Source organism: Eulemur rufifrons, chromosome 9 (assembly GCF_041146395.1).
Source record: "Eulemur rufifrons isolate Redbay chromosome 9, OSU_ERuf_1, whole genome shotgun sequence".
Taxonomy (NCBI): Eukaryota; Metazoa; Chordata; class Mammalia; order Primates; family Lemuridae; genus Eulemur; species Eulemur rufifrons.
The window spans coordinates 5,254,461-5,267,447 of record NC_090991.1 but is presented as its reverse complement, the minus strand read 5'-3'; the positions used below and the strand labels follow the sequence as shown (position 1 = coordinate 5,267,447).

Below are 12,987 nucleotides of genomic sequence, written 5' to 3'. Positions count from 1 at the left end.
GCCCAAAGGAATAACTCCATGTTTTCTAAAAGGCCTAAGGGTGCCTCTCCTCTTTCACTTTGTGTTTGTCATTTGGCAAATTACTGGAAGATTCTGACAAAAAGGGAAGGCTTTTTTTATTTAACAAGTTTTATTATTTTTACATACAGAAAACTCAGCAGTGTACCTTTAACCCATTTAGTGGCAAGTTCCTTAGCCTTTGCCTTTTCCAGTTTGGTAATGTGACCTACAGATTTTGGACCCAAGACATTGCCTCCCCAGTGATGGCAGATCTCATCATATCTGTTATTGTAATTGGCCCTGATAGCTTCCGCTGGCTTACTCAGAGCTCCTTTGTCTTCCAAGTTAACCTATATGAAGGCTACAGTAGTGCAGGTCGTCCTGTGGACTAGATGTCCCAGTCTTGCCTTCCTCTCTATAGTGCAGTAGGGAACCTCTGTCCTGCAACACCGGGCTTGCAGGAAGACAGCCAATGTGGTGGGATCCATATCATGTTCGATCACCACCAACTGAGCCTTCTTGTTCTCTGCCAATGTGGTAATAGTATTAACCCCCGCTTGAAGGACAGGTGGCCTCTTAGTGGGGACATCCTCTTTGCTAGCAGCTTCTCAGCCCAGGCCAACAGTCTGTGCCTCTTGCTTTGTCTCTTGGGTGCACTTGTGATCCAGCTCAAGCACTTGAGTAGCTGTTTAGCAGTCCTGGGTGAACTGGTTAATCACAGGAGGCACTTTGAGCCACTTATAGGCAATAGCTTTTTGCCGCTGCAATTGGTTATAATGGGGCCATTTGACAAAGTGGATGAGGTCTCTTTTGTTCTGGATGTCCTGTCCAGTGCCAAAATTCTTAGGCCTTTTCTCAAATGGAATTTGCCACCTTCTTGGCCTTCTACTTCATGACAGCAGGGCCTAGGCCACATTCTTCCCCTTGGGCTTCTTTCCTTTTGGCATCTTGAGCAGCTGAAGGAGAGACGTTGCTTGAATGTCTCTCCAAGGAACCTTTCTCTCACCACATCGCCCACTGTGGGACCATTAATGACATGCTGTCAACGCACTCCATTCTCCTACTTGAAGTGCATCTACCTGTTACAGTTAAATTATGTTATATGCAATTATTTATTTGATTTATCACCACCCCTCCATGGACTTTGAAGCTCCAAAGGACAGGGACTAATATAGTGTCTGAAATACAGATTTTCAATAAATATTTGTTGGATGATTGATGCATGTTTGAGCTGAGCTTTAAAAGTATTACTAGGCAGTGGATACAGTGTAAAGAGCAACCCAGGGGCTTGAAACAGCTTGGCATGTTCAGAAATAGACGTTAGGGGTAGCATGTGATTGGAAGAAGAGCCAGTGAGTTAAGCAAGAGAAGCAGTTGAATGCAGACCATGGGGGTATTAAAGAGCCATGTAGATTGTGTGTAGGTGGTTGAGTGTGATAAAATGCACATAAAATTTACCATTTAAATCACTTTGAAGTATATAATTCAGTGGCATTTAATACATTCACACTGTTGTGCAACCATCACCTCTTCCTATTTCCAGAAGATTTTTGTGACCCCGAAAGGAAACCTCATGTCCATGAAGCAGTCACTCCCCCTTACATACTCCTTCCAGCCCCTGGCAACCAGATAATCTAACTTTCTGTCCCCATGGATTTGCCTATTCTGGATATTTCCTATAAATGGAACCACACAATACATGGTCTTTTGTGCCAGGCTTCTTTAACTTACCATAATGTTCTTGAAGTCCATCGATGTTGTAGCATATATTGGTTCTTCATTCTTTTTTATGCCTGAATAGTATTCCATTGTATGGGTAGATCAGATTTCATTTTACCACTAATCAGTTGATCAACGTTTGTGTTTCCACCTTTTGGCTATTATGAATAGAGCTGCTATAGGCAACTCATGTATTAAGTTTTTGTTTGAATAACTGTTTTGAATTCTTTTGGGTAAATTCTTAGGAGTGGAATTGGTGGGACATGTAACTTTGTTTAACTTTTTGGGGAACCACCAAACTGTTTTCCACAGTGGCCAAAGCGTTTTACATTTCCACAATGTTCTAATTTTTCCACATCCTCAACAACACTTATCTTCCTTTTTTTGTTTTAATTACATCCTAGTAGGTATGCAGTGATATCTCATTGTGGTTTTGATTTACATTTTCCTGGTGACTGAAGACATGGAGCATCTTTTCATGTGCTTTTTGGCCATTTGTTTATTTTCTTTGAAGAAATGTTGCTTGTACTTTTGATGTCATATCCAAGAAATCATTGCCAAATCCAAGGTCAGAGAAAGTTCCTTCTATATTTTCTTCTAAGAGTTGTATAGTTTTAGCTCTTATATTTAGGTCTTTGATCCATTTTGAATTAATTTTTGTATTTAGTGTGAGGTAAGGGTCCAAATTCATTCTTTTGCATGTGCATATCCAATTTTCCCAGCACCATTTGTTGAAAAGACTATGCTTTGGATGCCCATTGGATGGACTTGGCACCTCTAATCCCAGCTACTCAGAAGGCTGGGGCAGGAAGATCATTAGAGCCTAGGAGTTTGAGGCTGTATTGTGCTGTGATAGCACCTGTGAATAGCCACAATACTCAAACGTGGGCAACATAATGAGACCTCATCTCTCAAAAAAAGAAAAAAAAAACAATTGACCATTGATGTTTAGGTTTATTTCTGGACTCTCAGTTTTATTCCATTATTATATATGTCTATCCTTATACCAGTACCACACTGTTTTGATTATTGTAGCTTTGTAGTAAGTTTTGAGCCTCCTGCCTCAGCCTCCTGAGTAGCTGGAATGACAGGCATCAGCCATCACACCTGGCTACACACAGAAACATTGTCATTTTGAGACTGAGAGAGAGTCTTCTAATACTGGTCTTTCTTGGCCCTTGAAGGTTTCCTCAGTTCCCAGTCAGCCTTTTTCTGTTTTCCATTCCGTGTTAGGCTCTTCATAGGCCTAACTGCTTTTAATGTGTTTGTGGAAGAAGGTGGGATCTACTCAGAGAAGGTCTTGATGGTCCATAATTGCAGCTGAAGAAGCGCTTTATGGATTGGATTCCAGTTCTGACCGGGACTTTATAGTGTCGTTGGATTTTGGAGCCAGAAGGGACCTCAGAGATAACTTCATTCCGGAATAAATTGAGGCTTTGAAAGCTGAATGACTTGCCTGTGACCACCAGTTTATTGGTGTAATTGTATGGCCAGGAAACAGCAGAGATGTATGTGAAGGAAGGAGAAAATCATCAAGTCTTACTCGCTTCTCTGCCATTAAGTTGTCATGTGACCTTGGAAAAGTCCATACTCACCTATATAAAAATATTATGTTAGCTGATCTCAGGGTTACCTTTTAGTATAAAAACTCTAGATTCTATCAAGTATATGCTTGGTAACTATTTCTGAGGGGCCACTTAAGTGGTCTTAATAATTTAGCCTAGTTTTTAATCTACAGGAAATACTATTTTGCATTTTTAATATTCTCACTTTTCAGGGTTTTGCTCGATCTTTATGCTGAGGAGTTGTTTTATTAACATAATTTGTATTTTTTACTTATTTTTGTTTTGTTTTATAGAGAGAAGGACTTTCTAAATTCAACAAGATCTACGAATTTGATTATCACCTATATGGCCAGGTAGGTGTTGAAATATTTCCATCATAAAGCTGAAGTGTGCTTTCAGATCCGTGTGCCTTTTTAGTGTACATCCCTTGGGGTTTCGGCTGTGGCTGAAAAGAGCAGCTGTTTACTATACATCCTCCTTAAATTGCTTGTATTTTAGAGTTGTTTAATCAAGAAGTAGCCTGGCTGTATGTAGAATATGTCACTGTCTTAAGAATAACTATTGCTATGACCTAAAGGTCTTTGGTTACAGATGATCATTCTATGATTTATAAATAAATTTAATAAAATGTAATCAAATTTCCTCTTTTTAATTAAATATGGTCTCATATCAGCTCTTTCTAGTAAACAAACTAATATATAATAGTTTGAGGAAATTTTAAATGATACAGAAGACAGCATGGTACTAGAATTAAAATAGTGATAATCTTACATCATAGATGTTAAAAAAAATGGTGATTATATTCTGTGGCTTTTGGCTTGGAAGAGTTTTTTTGGTTTTTATTTTTAGTGGTTTTCTTTTGTTTGGTTGGTTGGTGGTGTGGTTTTGTGTTTGTTTGGTTTTGGTTTTTTTTTTTTTTTTTTTTTGAGACAGAGTCTCACTTTGTTGCCCCAGTTAGAGTGCAGTGGTGTCATCACAGCTCACTGCAACCTAAAACTACTGGGCTCAAGCAGTTCTCCTGCCTCAACCTCCTGAGTAGCTGGGACTATAGGCATGTGCCACTACACCTGGCTAATTTTTTCTATTTTTTGGTAGAGATGGGGTCTCATTCTTGCTCAGGCTGGTCTCGAACTCCTGGTCTCAAGTGATTCTCCTGCCTCCCAGTGCTAGGATTATAGTCATGAGCTGCCGTACCTGGCCTAAAGAGCTGTATTTATGTTTGTTTCTTCCCAATCAGCTGAGGTTTTTTTTTTTCCCCCTTTAATAGAAATTCCTCCCTTTTGTCTGAATGATTTGGCAAAATATAACTGCAGAAAGACTAACTTGAGTTTTGTCATCATTCAGAATGTTACCATGATAATGACTTCGGTTTCTGGACATTTGCTGGCTCATGATTTCCAGATGCAGTTTCGAAAATGGTCAGTACAATTCCTGGGGGAAGGACTTTCAGATTATTACAGTAAGTTTTGAAATATTACAGGAATTTTGAGGCATGTTGATCTTACTGTGTAATTTATAATACTAAGAAAACCTAGACTCATCTGATTCATTGTGAATTTTTATGAGACCTTTAGAATAAACAGCCACTTTTAAGTGTTCTCCCAGAATAGCCAGACCTTTTTCATGCAGTCATGAGGTTTCATTTATCCAAGTGCAGATGCTCACGAAAGGTTCCAGAATGTCTTAGCAGCTCCTGTTGATCCTCCTGGCGAAGCAGATAGTGCGCTCTGCAGAGGGCCGTAGCCTTGCTTTCAGTTGGCTGGGACTGCTCCTGTTGGGGATCCACCCATGAGCCCCCTGGAGCAGTTCACTGTCATCAGAGTGGAGGGTTCCATCACGTGCTGAGGTAGGACTCTGTGTTTCTTTCTTTTGTAGGCAGAGCTGCAACCCCCTTGTCCTCTTTGAAGCAGAAATTGAAAAGTACTGCCCAGAGAATTTTGTAGACATCAAGGTGAGGTCTTTTGAAGACATTTGGCACTGAAGTTGGAACAACCATAGAGAATCAAACTGACTGATTTCTGTATTTTTAATACATTGGAATTTGGAGATAACGTTTTCTGCCATGCTTAGTACCATGATTTAAAAAGTAAACTACCCATTGTATAAATAAGGCTGTTTAAACGTAGTGGCCAAGGGACTGAAGCAAGCCCTTTTTATGAACAGTAGTAGTTTATATCCTAGGAATAAGTATGGTTAAATTATTCTGGCCATCATCCCACCTCTAGTTAGAACAGAAGAGGCTGCAAAATGTAAATGGTTGTTTGACAGTAAATTGCCAGTTCGCAAGCAGTCAGGGCACCTACAGTTATGATAATTCACTGCTAACTGGGAAACCTTCTTGGGATGAAACTCAGTTGGTGTTTATTTTTTAACCGGGACATAATCAGAATCACCTAAGTCATAAGTGTGAGAGCTGAGTTTTAGTTTTGTCATATAGATGAAATTGTATTAAACCTTCTATCTTCCCTCCATCTTCTAAAGCTCATTTGTGGGTCTGCAGGGTTGTACTAGTGACGTCATTAGCGCTCGTAAGAGTAGACTTCTTTGATCTCTTTCCTTCACCAAGATGGTGTGCTCTAAGAACAGCATTGCTCTTCAGTCAGGTCCCTTAGGTGTTGAGGTGTAAAGTCATTGCTCTGTGATTCTGTTCTCACCGCTCTTTCCCCACTGTGAACTTCAGAAAACTCTGGAACGAGAGACACGGCAGTGCCAGGCTCTGGTGATCTGGACTGACTGTGATAGAGAAGGTGAAAACATTGGATTTGAGATCATCCACGTGTGCAAGGCTGGTACGTGCTGCTGCTGTGTCTCTCCACTTTGGAGCCCTGTAAATAGCGTTCTCCGGTGTCTGCGTACACGTGGCCATGGCTGAGTTCCTCTGCAGATGCTCTTCATCCTGGAGCAAATCACTGAACCCTTGGGAGCCTTGACTGCCTCTTGTGGGGCAATGTGACTGTTTCCTAGGTCTGCTATGGGAATTAAATGAGTTACTGATAGTGTAGACCGTTTAGCCCAGAGCTTATTCCTTGTTAGGTACAAGTAGTTCCCCAGCTTCTTAAGAACAGGCACTTTATAGTCTATTTTTTAGAATTACATATTGAATATATGCAGAAGAATGGCTATATCATAAGTACAAAGAATAATTCTAAAGTGTTCTATTTTCTTAATCTCCCATATTCATTGTACAATGCCTAACTATTAATACCAATATATCATTGTTAAAGTGAATTTGAATGGCTCGGACAAGGGTAACGATTTCATGTAACTTAGAGGAAGTGATGAACAGGCCATTCTCTGGCTCAGAGGGTGGGGTTCCTATTTTCCCGAAGAGGTTTTGTGTTGAATGCTTTGATGACTCCTGGAAATTTAAATGCATTAACTTTCAAACATGATGTGTATGCTTGTGTTCTTTGCTGAAGGGACATGAAATTTCCCCACAAGACTCTTTACTTGACAGAGTTTTTGTTTTGCCTAAAGGCCTGAGAGAGCATTAAAGTTGAAGTCTCAAAAAGCTCACCAAGTGAATGGTAGTTAATCGCTAAAATTCACTCTGCAGTTATTTCTGACATCAGCTTGAAGGTTATGTGATGTTTCCCTCTTAGACTTTGTGTACCATTGATTTAACATACAGGTAAATCGGGCACATCACAGCTTAAACTGGTTTGCCTTTATTTCAAGGTAGTTTGAAAGTGAGCCCCAGGGCCGGGCGTGGTGGCTCACACCTGTAATCCTAGCACTTTGGGAGGCCCAGGCAGGTGGATTGTTTGAGCTCAGGAGTTCGAGACCAGCCTGAGCAAGAGCAAGACCCTGTCTCTACTAAAAATAGAAAGAAATTATATAGACAGCTAAAAATATATATATATGTATATATATATATATATTTATAGGAAAATTACCTGGGCATGGTGGTGTATGCCTGTAGTCCTAGCTACTTGAGAGGCTGAGGCAGGAGGATCGCTTGAGCCCAGGAGTTTGAGGTTGCTGTGAGCTAGACTGATGCCATGGCACTCTAGCCTGGGCAACAGAGTAAGACTCTGTCTCAAAAAAAATAAAAAAATATAAGTGAACCCCTTGTGATGGAGAGGGCAGTATGATCTGACTTTGACCTTGGTACCACCTTGTGTTCCATAGCGAAGCCCAGTCTGCAGGTGTTGCGAGCCCGTTTCTCTGAGATCACGCCCCGTGCCATCAGGATGGCCTGTGAAAACCTGGCCGAGCCTGATCAGAGAGTGAGCGACGCTGTGGATGTGAGGCAGGAGCTGGATCTGAGAATAGGTGAGGAGCCGGACGGACCCTCCCACTGCCACAGGGCATGTTGATGTTTGGTTATGGAACCAAAACTGAGGTTCTGTGTAAATGTACGCACCCAGCTCTGACCTCGGCGCCCCTTGTTCTCTGGTTCCTTCCTTCCTTCCTCCCTCGCTCCCTCCCCTCTCTCCAGGAGCTGCCTTCACCAGGTTCCAGACGCTGCGGCTGCAGAGGATTTTCCCTGAGGTGCTGGCAGAGCAGCTCATCAGTTACGGCAGCTGCCAGTTCCCCACGCTGGGCTTTGTGGTGGAGAGGTTCAAAGCCATCCAGGCTTTCGTGCCAGAGGTCTTCCACAGGATTAAAGGTGAGGCTGAGGGTTGTGTACACAGGGGCCCAGGGATAACAAGGGACTGGGGGGCATTAGTAGTGCTAATTAAAGGTGTAATTTAAACAAAAATCTTGCTGCCCTTCTCTCTGCCCCATTACAATATTAAGAATGTACTTAATGTTTGTTTTAGTATTTAGAAACTGTTCCCTGTTTCATATTCCTTTGGCTTTCACTGTAAAATACCTTGTTCTATCTGTCATATCATGTGGCTTCTCTGAGAGACAGCCTTTCTGTTTGTCTCTCCCCAATACAGTGACTCATGACCACAAAGATGGCATTGTAGAATTCAACTGGAAAAGGCATCGACTCTTTAACCACACAGCTTGTCTTGTCCTCTATCAGTTGTGTATGGAGGTAAGAAGTGCTCTGAAATCCTAATGATCTAGGAAGCATTCTGCACACCTCCCAGGCCACTCCCTCTCTGTCCCAGTCTCCCACTGAACTTGAGCTTTAAGTTTGCAGAAAGCAGCGCTAAAAATATGGAAGGGAAGGATCTACAGAACTTTTAGATAAAATCAGAAATTTTGAGAACTTATAGCTGAAATCCCTCTCCGGGGCTTATACTGTCACCAGAGATTAACAGGCATCAGCTAGACAGTCCAGATCATAGATTCCTAGGGAATCTCTGTGAAGCAATTTGGACAGCGTCTGCTCCCGCTTGGTCACATAAGGAAGTCTAGAGAAATGAAAGTCACAAATGAATGAGATAATTTCATATAGCGATTAAAGCCAAGAAGAAAATTAAGAAGGAAAAGGGATAGAGAGAGGCCTGCGGAGCAGGGAAGGGGCTGTTCTGGATGTGGTGGTCAGGAAAGACCTGGCAGAGGGGTGACATTTAAGCGGCGGTTAGAATGAGGCAGCCAGGGGAGGACTGGGGGGAAGCTGTGTCTCAGAACAACACGTGCAAAGGCACGCCGTAGGCCTGTCGTTGGCAGTGGGGACCCTGCCTTCACAATTCCTGACCCTTGGACTGGTTGTCCATTTTGCAATGCCACTTCCTATCAGTCAGCACGTAGCCCGGTTTTTCCCAGGGCCTGCACACAGTGGTGCCTAAGGAGAATCCTGGGATCTCTAGGTTTGATAATTCACGGGTGCTTCTTGGCTGTAGCCCACTGGCAGGATTGTTACTAATTTCGTAGGGGAGTGAGAACTACAGAGCACCTGGTATGTGCCAGGCATATTTTGTCTCACATTATTTTGTTTAATTCTAATAATGCCTATGAGGGTGATGATGCCATCCCAATTTCACAGATGAGGGACCTAGACAAAGTGAAGTGACTCATACACACACACACACACACACACACACACACGAGCGAGTATGTGGCAGAGCTCAGCCTGGATCCCAGCACGTCCCTGCCCTTTCTGCACACTGCTGCCCCTGCCTGTCACCCACTCCGCCCTTTGACCCTGGACCACCAGGTGTCTCTGTGATACTGCATGTTTATCTGTTAAACAAGAAGACCTGCAGTGTTTCTCCTTCGCTAGGATGTGGTGCAGGAATATGTGGCAGGTGATCTGCTCAGAGCTTATGAGCAGCTCGTTCTCAGTCTTTCGGGAGGGAGAAATTTGGATTTTGATAGGCAGATATCCTCATTAGCAAACCACTTAAACTGAGTTCTTTGCTCATCTACATGCTCTTCAAAGTATGAAGTTGCTTTTAAGATTATAGTTCTCCAGCTTGTATTGTACAACTTCTCCTGTTTCTAACTCTGTATTATCCTGAATTAAAAAAACAATAACACTGTGCATGTGCGTGTAGGAAACTGTACTCAGGAGATGCATAGGCTGTTTGTTGTATTTCATAGGCTCTTTAAGGCTTGTGAAATTGCCCTTCAGAATCTTGGTTAGAGTGGGAAAGGGATGATGATGTCCACCACACCATCAGGTATAAGCACCATTAAGTAGGTAGCTCTCTGGGGCTGTCACTGTGGCCTAAGGCAGTGGTCAATATGGTCTGGAGTGGTGAGCAGGGGCAGCCCAAGGGAAGGCTGGAAGTTCACGCCGTCTTTGCTTTCCTGACTTCCTAGGATCCTTTGGCAACTGTGGTGGAGGTCAGATCTAAGCCCAAGAGCAAGTGGCGACCTCAAGCTTTGGACACTGTGGTATGTTCCAGACTGTTTCAGGCACTGAGGAGCAATTACTTCCCATTGTTGGGGCTGTAGTTCTGCATGGACTGTGGTACAGTGGAAGGAAACGTCACCCATCACCATACCACACAGCAGAGCACTTGGGAAAGATACAGCCCTGCTTGGCCTCTTAATGCTATTTTTTGTTTTAAATTTATCAAGTGCAATATAACTGCATTGTGTGAGGTTTGGGAAACAAAAAGAAGACGACAAATGACCATCCTTAGATAATTGTTGGTATAATTTTGGTGTCTTCCTGGGTTTTTTTTTCACATTCATATTTTTTACAGTATTATAATTTATAATTAGAGTAGCTTATTTTTTAAACCCAAGCATTTTTTTTTCGTGTTGTTTGGGTTTTCTTGTTTTCTGAGACAGAGTCTCACTCTATTGCCCGGGCTAGAGTGCCATGGCGTCATCCTAGCTCACAGCAGCCTCAAACTCCTGGGCTTAAGGGATCCTCCTGCCTCAGCCTCCTGGGTAGCTGGGACTACAGGCACGTACCACCATGCCCGGCTAATTTTTTCTATTTTTAATTGTTTGGCTTATTTCTTTCTATTTATAGTAGAGGCGGGGTCTCGCTCTTGCTCAGGCTGGTCTCGAACTCCTGAGCTCAAGCAATCCTCCTGCCTCAGCCTCCCAGAGTGCTAGGATTACAGGCGTGAGCCACCCTGCCCGGTCCATGTTGTTTATTTTTATTTTTGAGACCGAGTCTCATTCCGTCCCCCAGGCTGGAGTGCAGTGGTGTCATCATAGCTCACTGCAGCCTCCAACTCCTGGGCTCAAGTGCTCCTCCTGCCTCATCCTCCCGAGTAGCTGGGACTACAAGCATGTACCACCATACCTGGCTAATTTTTTCTATGTTTAGTAGAGACGAGGTCTTGCTCCTGCTCAGGCTGGTCTTGATCTCCTGACCTCAAGTGATCTTCCCGCCTCAGCCTCCCACAGTGTGCTAGGATTACAGGCATGAGCCAGCGCGCCCAACCACAAGCGGGTTCTAAAGGAAGCAAAGCTTTCCCCTGCTGCTCCTTCATCTGGAACAGTCCACTTTGAAGTTGTACATACCGAATGTGCAGGCTAAAAATGTGCGTGGGCTGCTAGGCAGTGCATTGCTTGTCTCGGACAGGCCACAGTAAATGTGCGTATGTGTTGAGGGATTCCCAGAGGAAAGTCATGGATTGATTTTATATAGTAGGCATACATGTTTTATTCTTTTCTGGTCAAATGTGCTTTGACATGTAGTCGGCAGCATTGTGGGAGTGGTGCCCAGGGAAAAAGAACAACTGGTTATCCCCCAGGAGGCCTCAAAGAGTGGTTTTCACCATCCAGGGGAGTTTACTGGGGGTTGGGTGGGATTCACAAAATCTGATTCTCAGACTACCTGTGTTAGAACTGTATGTTAGGCTGCTTGTTAAAACGTGCAGATTTCAGCTTGTGTCCCGGCCTTGCTGTGCTCTGTCAAGTCCCCAGTGGGCAGGGCCGTGAATCTGCTGGCTTCACCGGTAAGCCTCACGCATCAGTCTGAGAACCACTGGGCGGGGAATCTGGCTCTGCTGGCAGGCCCAGAAATCGTTCTCAGACAGCCTTTCCCCCGCTGTGTGACAGAAGACCCTGGACTGACAGGGGCAGACTTGTCTGAAGATGAGTCGTGCAGTCGGGTCGTGCCCTCTCACTCACACCTAACGTGCCTGTCGACCCATTTCACAGGAGCTTGAGAAGCTGGCTTCTCGCAAGTTGAGAATAAACGCTAAAGAAACCATGAGGATTGCTGAAAAGCTCTACACTCAAGGGTGAGTATTCTTGAGAGTAGATTTGGGAGTAGAATTTGAAGCATCATTATCAGGGTGAAAGATTTTAGAAGTGGACTTTATGAGGAAACACAAATTATCTAAATAACACCCAAGTTCTGACGGAGGATTTTGACATTGACTTCTCTTTTCTGATATGAAAAAAGCACTTCAGTGTGAGAACCCATAGAGTAAATCCAGATCCTACTCTTGACTCCTCAACAATCTCCCTGGTGCCCTGGCAAGTGGCAGAGAGCAGGCAGCACCTCTGGGAGTTTTTGCCTGTGAAAATCATCCCTACCCAGGGGTCACGGGCACCCCAGCAAGGAGGTCGTCTGACTGTGCTGTCCAACATTCGACTGTTCAGCACTTGAAGTTTGGGTTGTCCAACTTGGGATGTGCTGTAAATGTAAGATATATACTGGATTTTTGAAGACTTGCATGAAAATAGAATGTAAACTATCTGAAATTTTAAGTGGCTAATTGAAGATTTAAAATTACGTATAGAGTCTCCATTATAGTTTAGGGACGGCATTGTTCTTTATGCACTCTAGGAAAAGTTAGAGAAACACACACTGCTGGAGCTGTTGGGGCTGACGAGGCTCATGTGCTACACCAGGGTCAGACTGACCCCAAGAGAGGCCAGTGACGTGCCCCAGGCCATGAGGCGCTGGCAGAGTCCTGGGTCTTGATCCTGTGCAGAGCTGGCCCCTTCCCTTCCCCTGTGGCCGCTTTTCACCCTGTGAGGGGCATCTCAGAACTTTCTCAGTGCAGATAACCTAGGTTGCTTTCAGGTGAGTTGGCTGTATGAACTAGGTAATTGCAGGTGTTAGCAGGTGCTGTCAGTTGCTTATAAACCAACTACAGAGCCTAAAAAGAATTCTTTTTCTGTTTGTTGGCCTTTGTTTTAGGTACATCAGCTATCCCCGGACAGAAACAAACATTTTCCCCAAAGACTTGAACCTGACAGCGTTGGTGGAACAGCAGACCCCAGACCCACGCTGGGGAGCCTTTGCCCAGAGCATTCTGGAGCGAGGCGGCCCCACCCCACGAAATGGGAGCAAGTCTGACCAAGCTCACCCTCCCATCCACCCCACTAAGTACACCAGCAGCCTGCAGGTTGGTTTCTTTGAACGTGCTGCCCACTAGCA

At 43.8% G+C, this 12,987-nt stretch overlaps 1 protein-coding gene and 1 pseudogene across 4 annotated transcripts in view; one reads left to right on the top strand and one right to left on the bottom strand.

Annotated features, from left to right (window-relative positions):
• Positions 1-12,987, top strand: part of TOP3A (DNA topoisomerase III alpha) — a 32,712-nt gene that overhangs the window by 1,884 nt on the left and 17,841 nt on the right. For 3 of the 4 annotated variants that reach the window (XR_011234880.1, XM_069481941.1, XM_069481944.1), the window contains exons 2-11: positions 3,578-3,637; positions 4,629-4,702; positions 5,160-5,235; positions 5,965-6,073; positions 7,416-7,559; positions 7,726-7,896; positions 8,174-8,274; positions 9,951-10,025; positions 11,757-11,839; positions 12,748-12,955. Coding sequence is in view for 3 of the 4 variants with exons in the window: in XM_069481941.1 (XP_069338042.1) it covers positions 3,578-3,637; positions 4,629-4,702; positions 5,160-5,235; positions 5,965-6,073; positions 7,416-7,559; positions 7,726-7,896; positions 8,174-8,274; positions 9,951-10,025; positions 11,757-11,839; positions 12,748-12,955 (1,101 nt within the window). In the remaining variant the exon portion in view is untranslated. The remainder of the gene's footprint in view (positions 1-3,577; positions 3,638-4,628; positions 4,703-5,159; positions 5,236-5,964; positions 6,074-7,415; positions 7,560-7,725; positions 7,897-8,173; positions 8,275-9,950; positions 10,026-11,756; positions 11,840-12,747; positions 12,956-12,987) is intronic. The other variant, XM_069481942.1, reaches the window with a different exon arrangement.
• On the bottom strand, positions 35-947 carry LOC138391937 (large ribosomal subunit protein eL8 pseudogene; annotated as a pseudogene).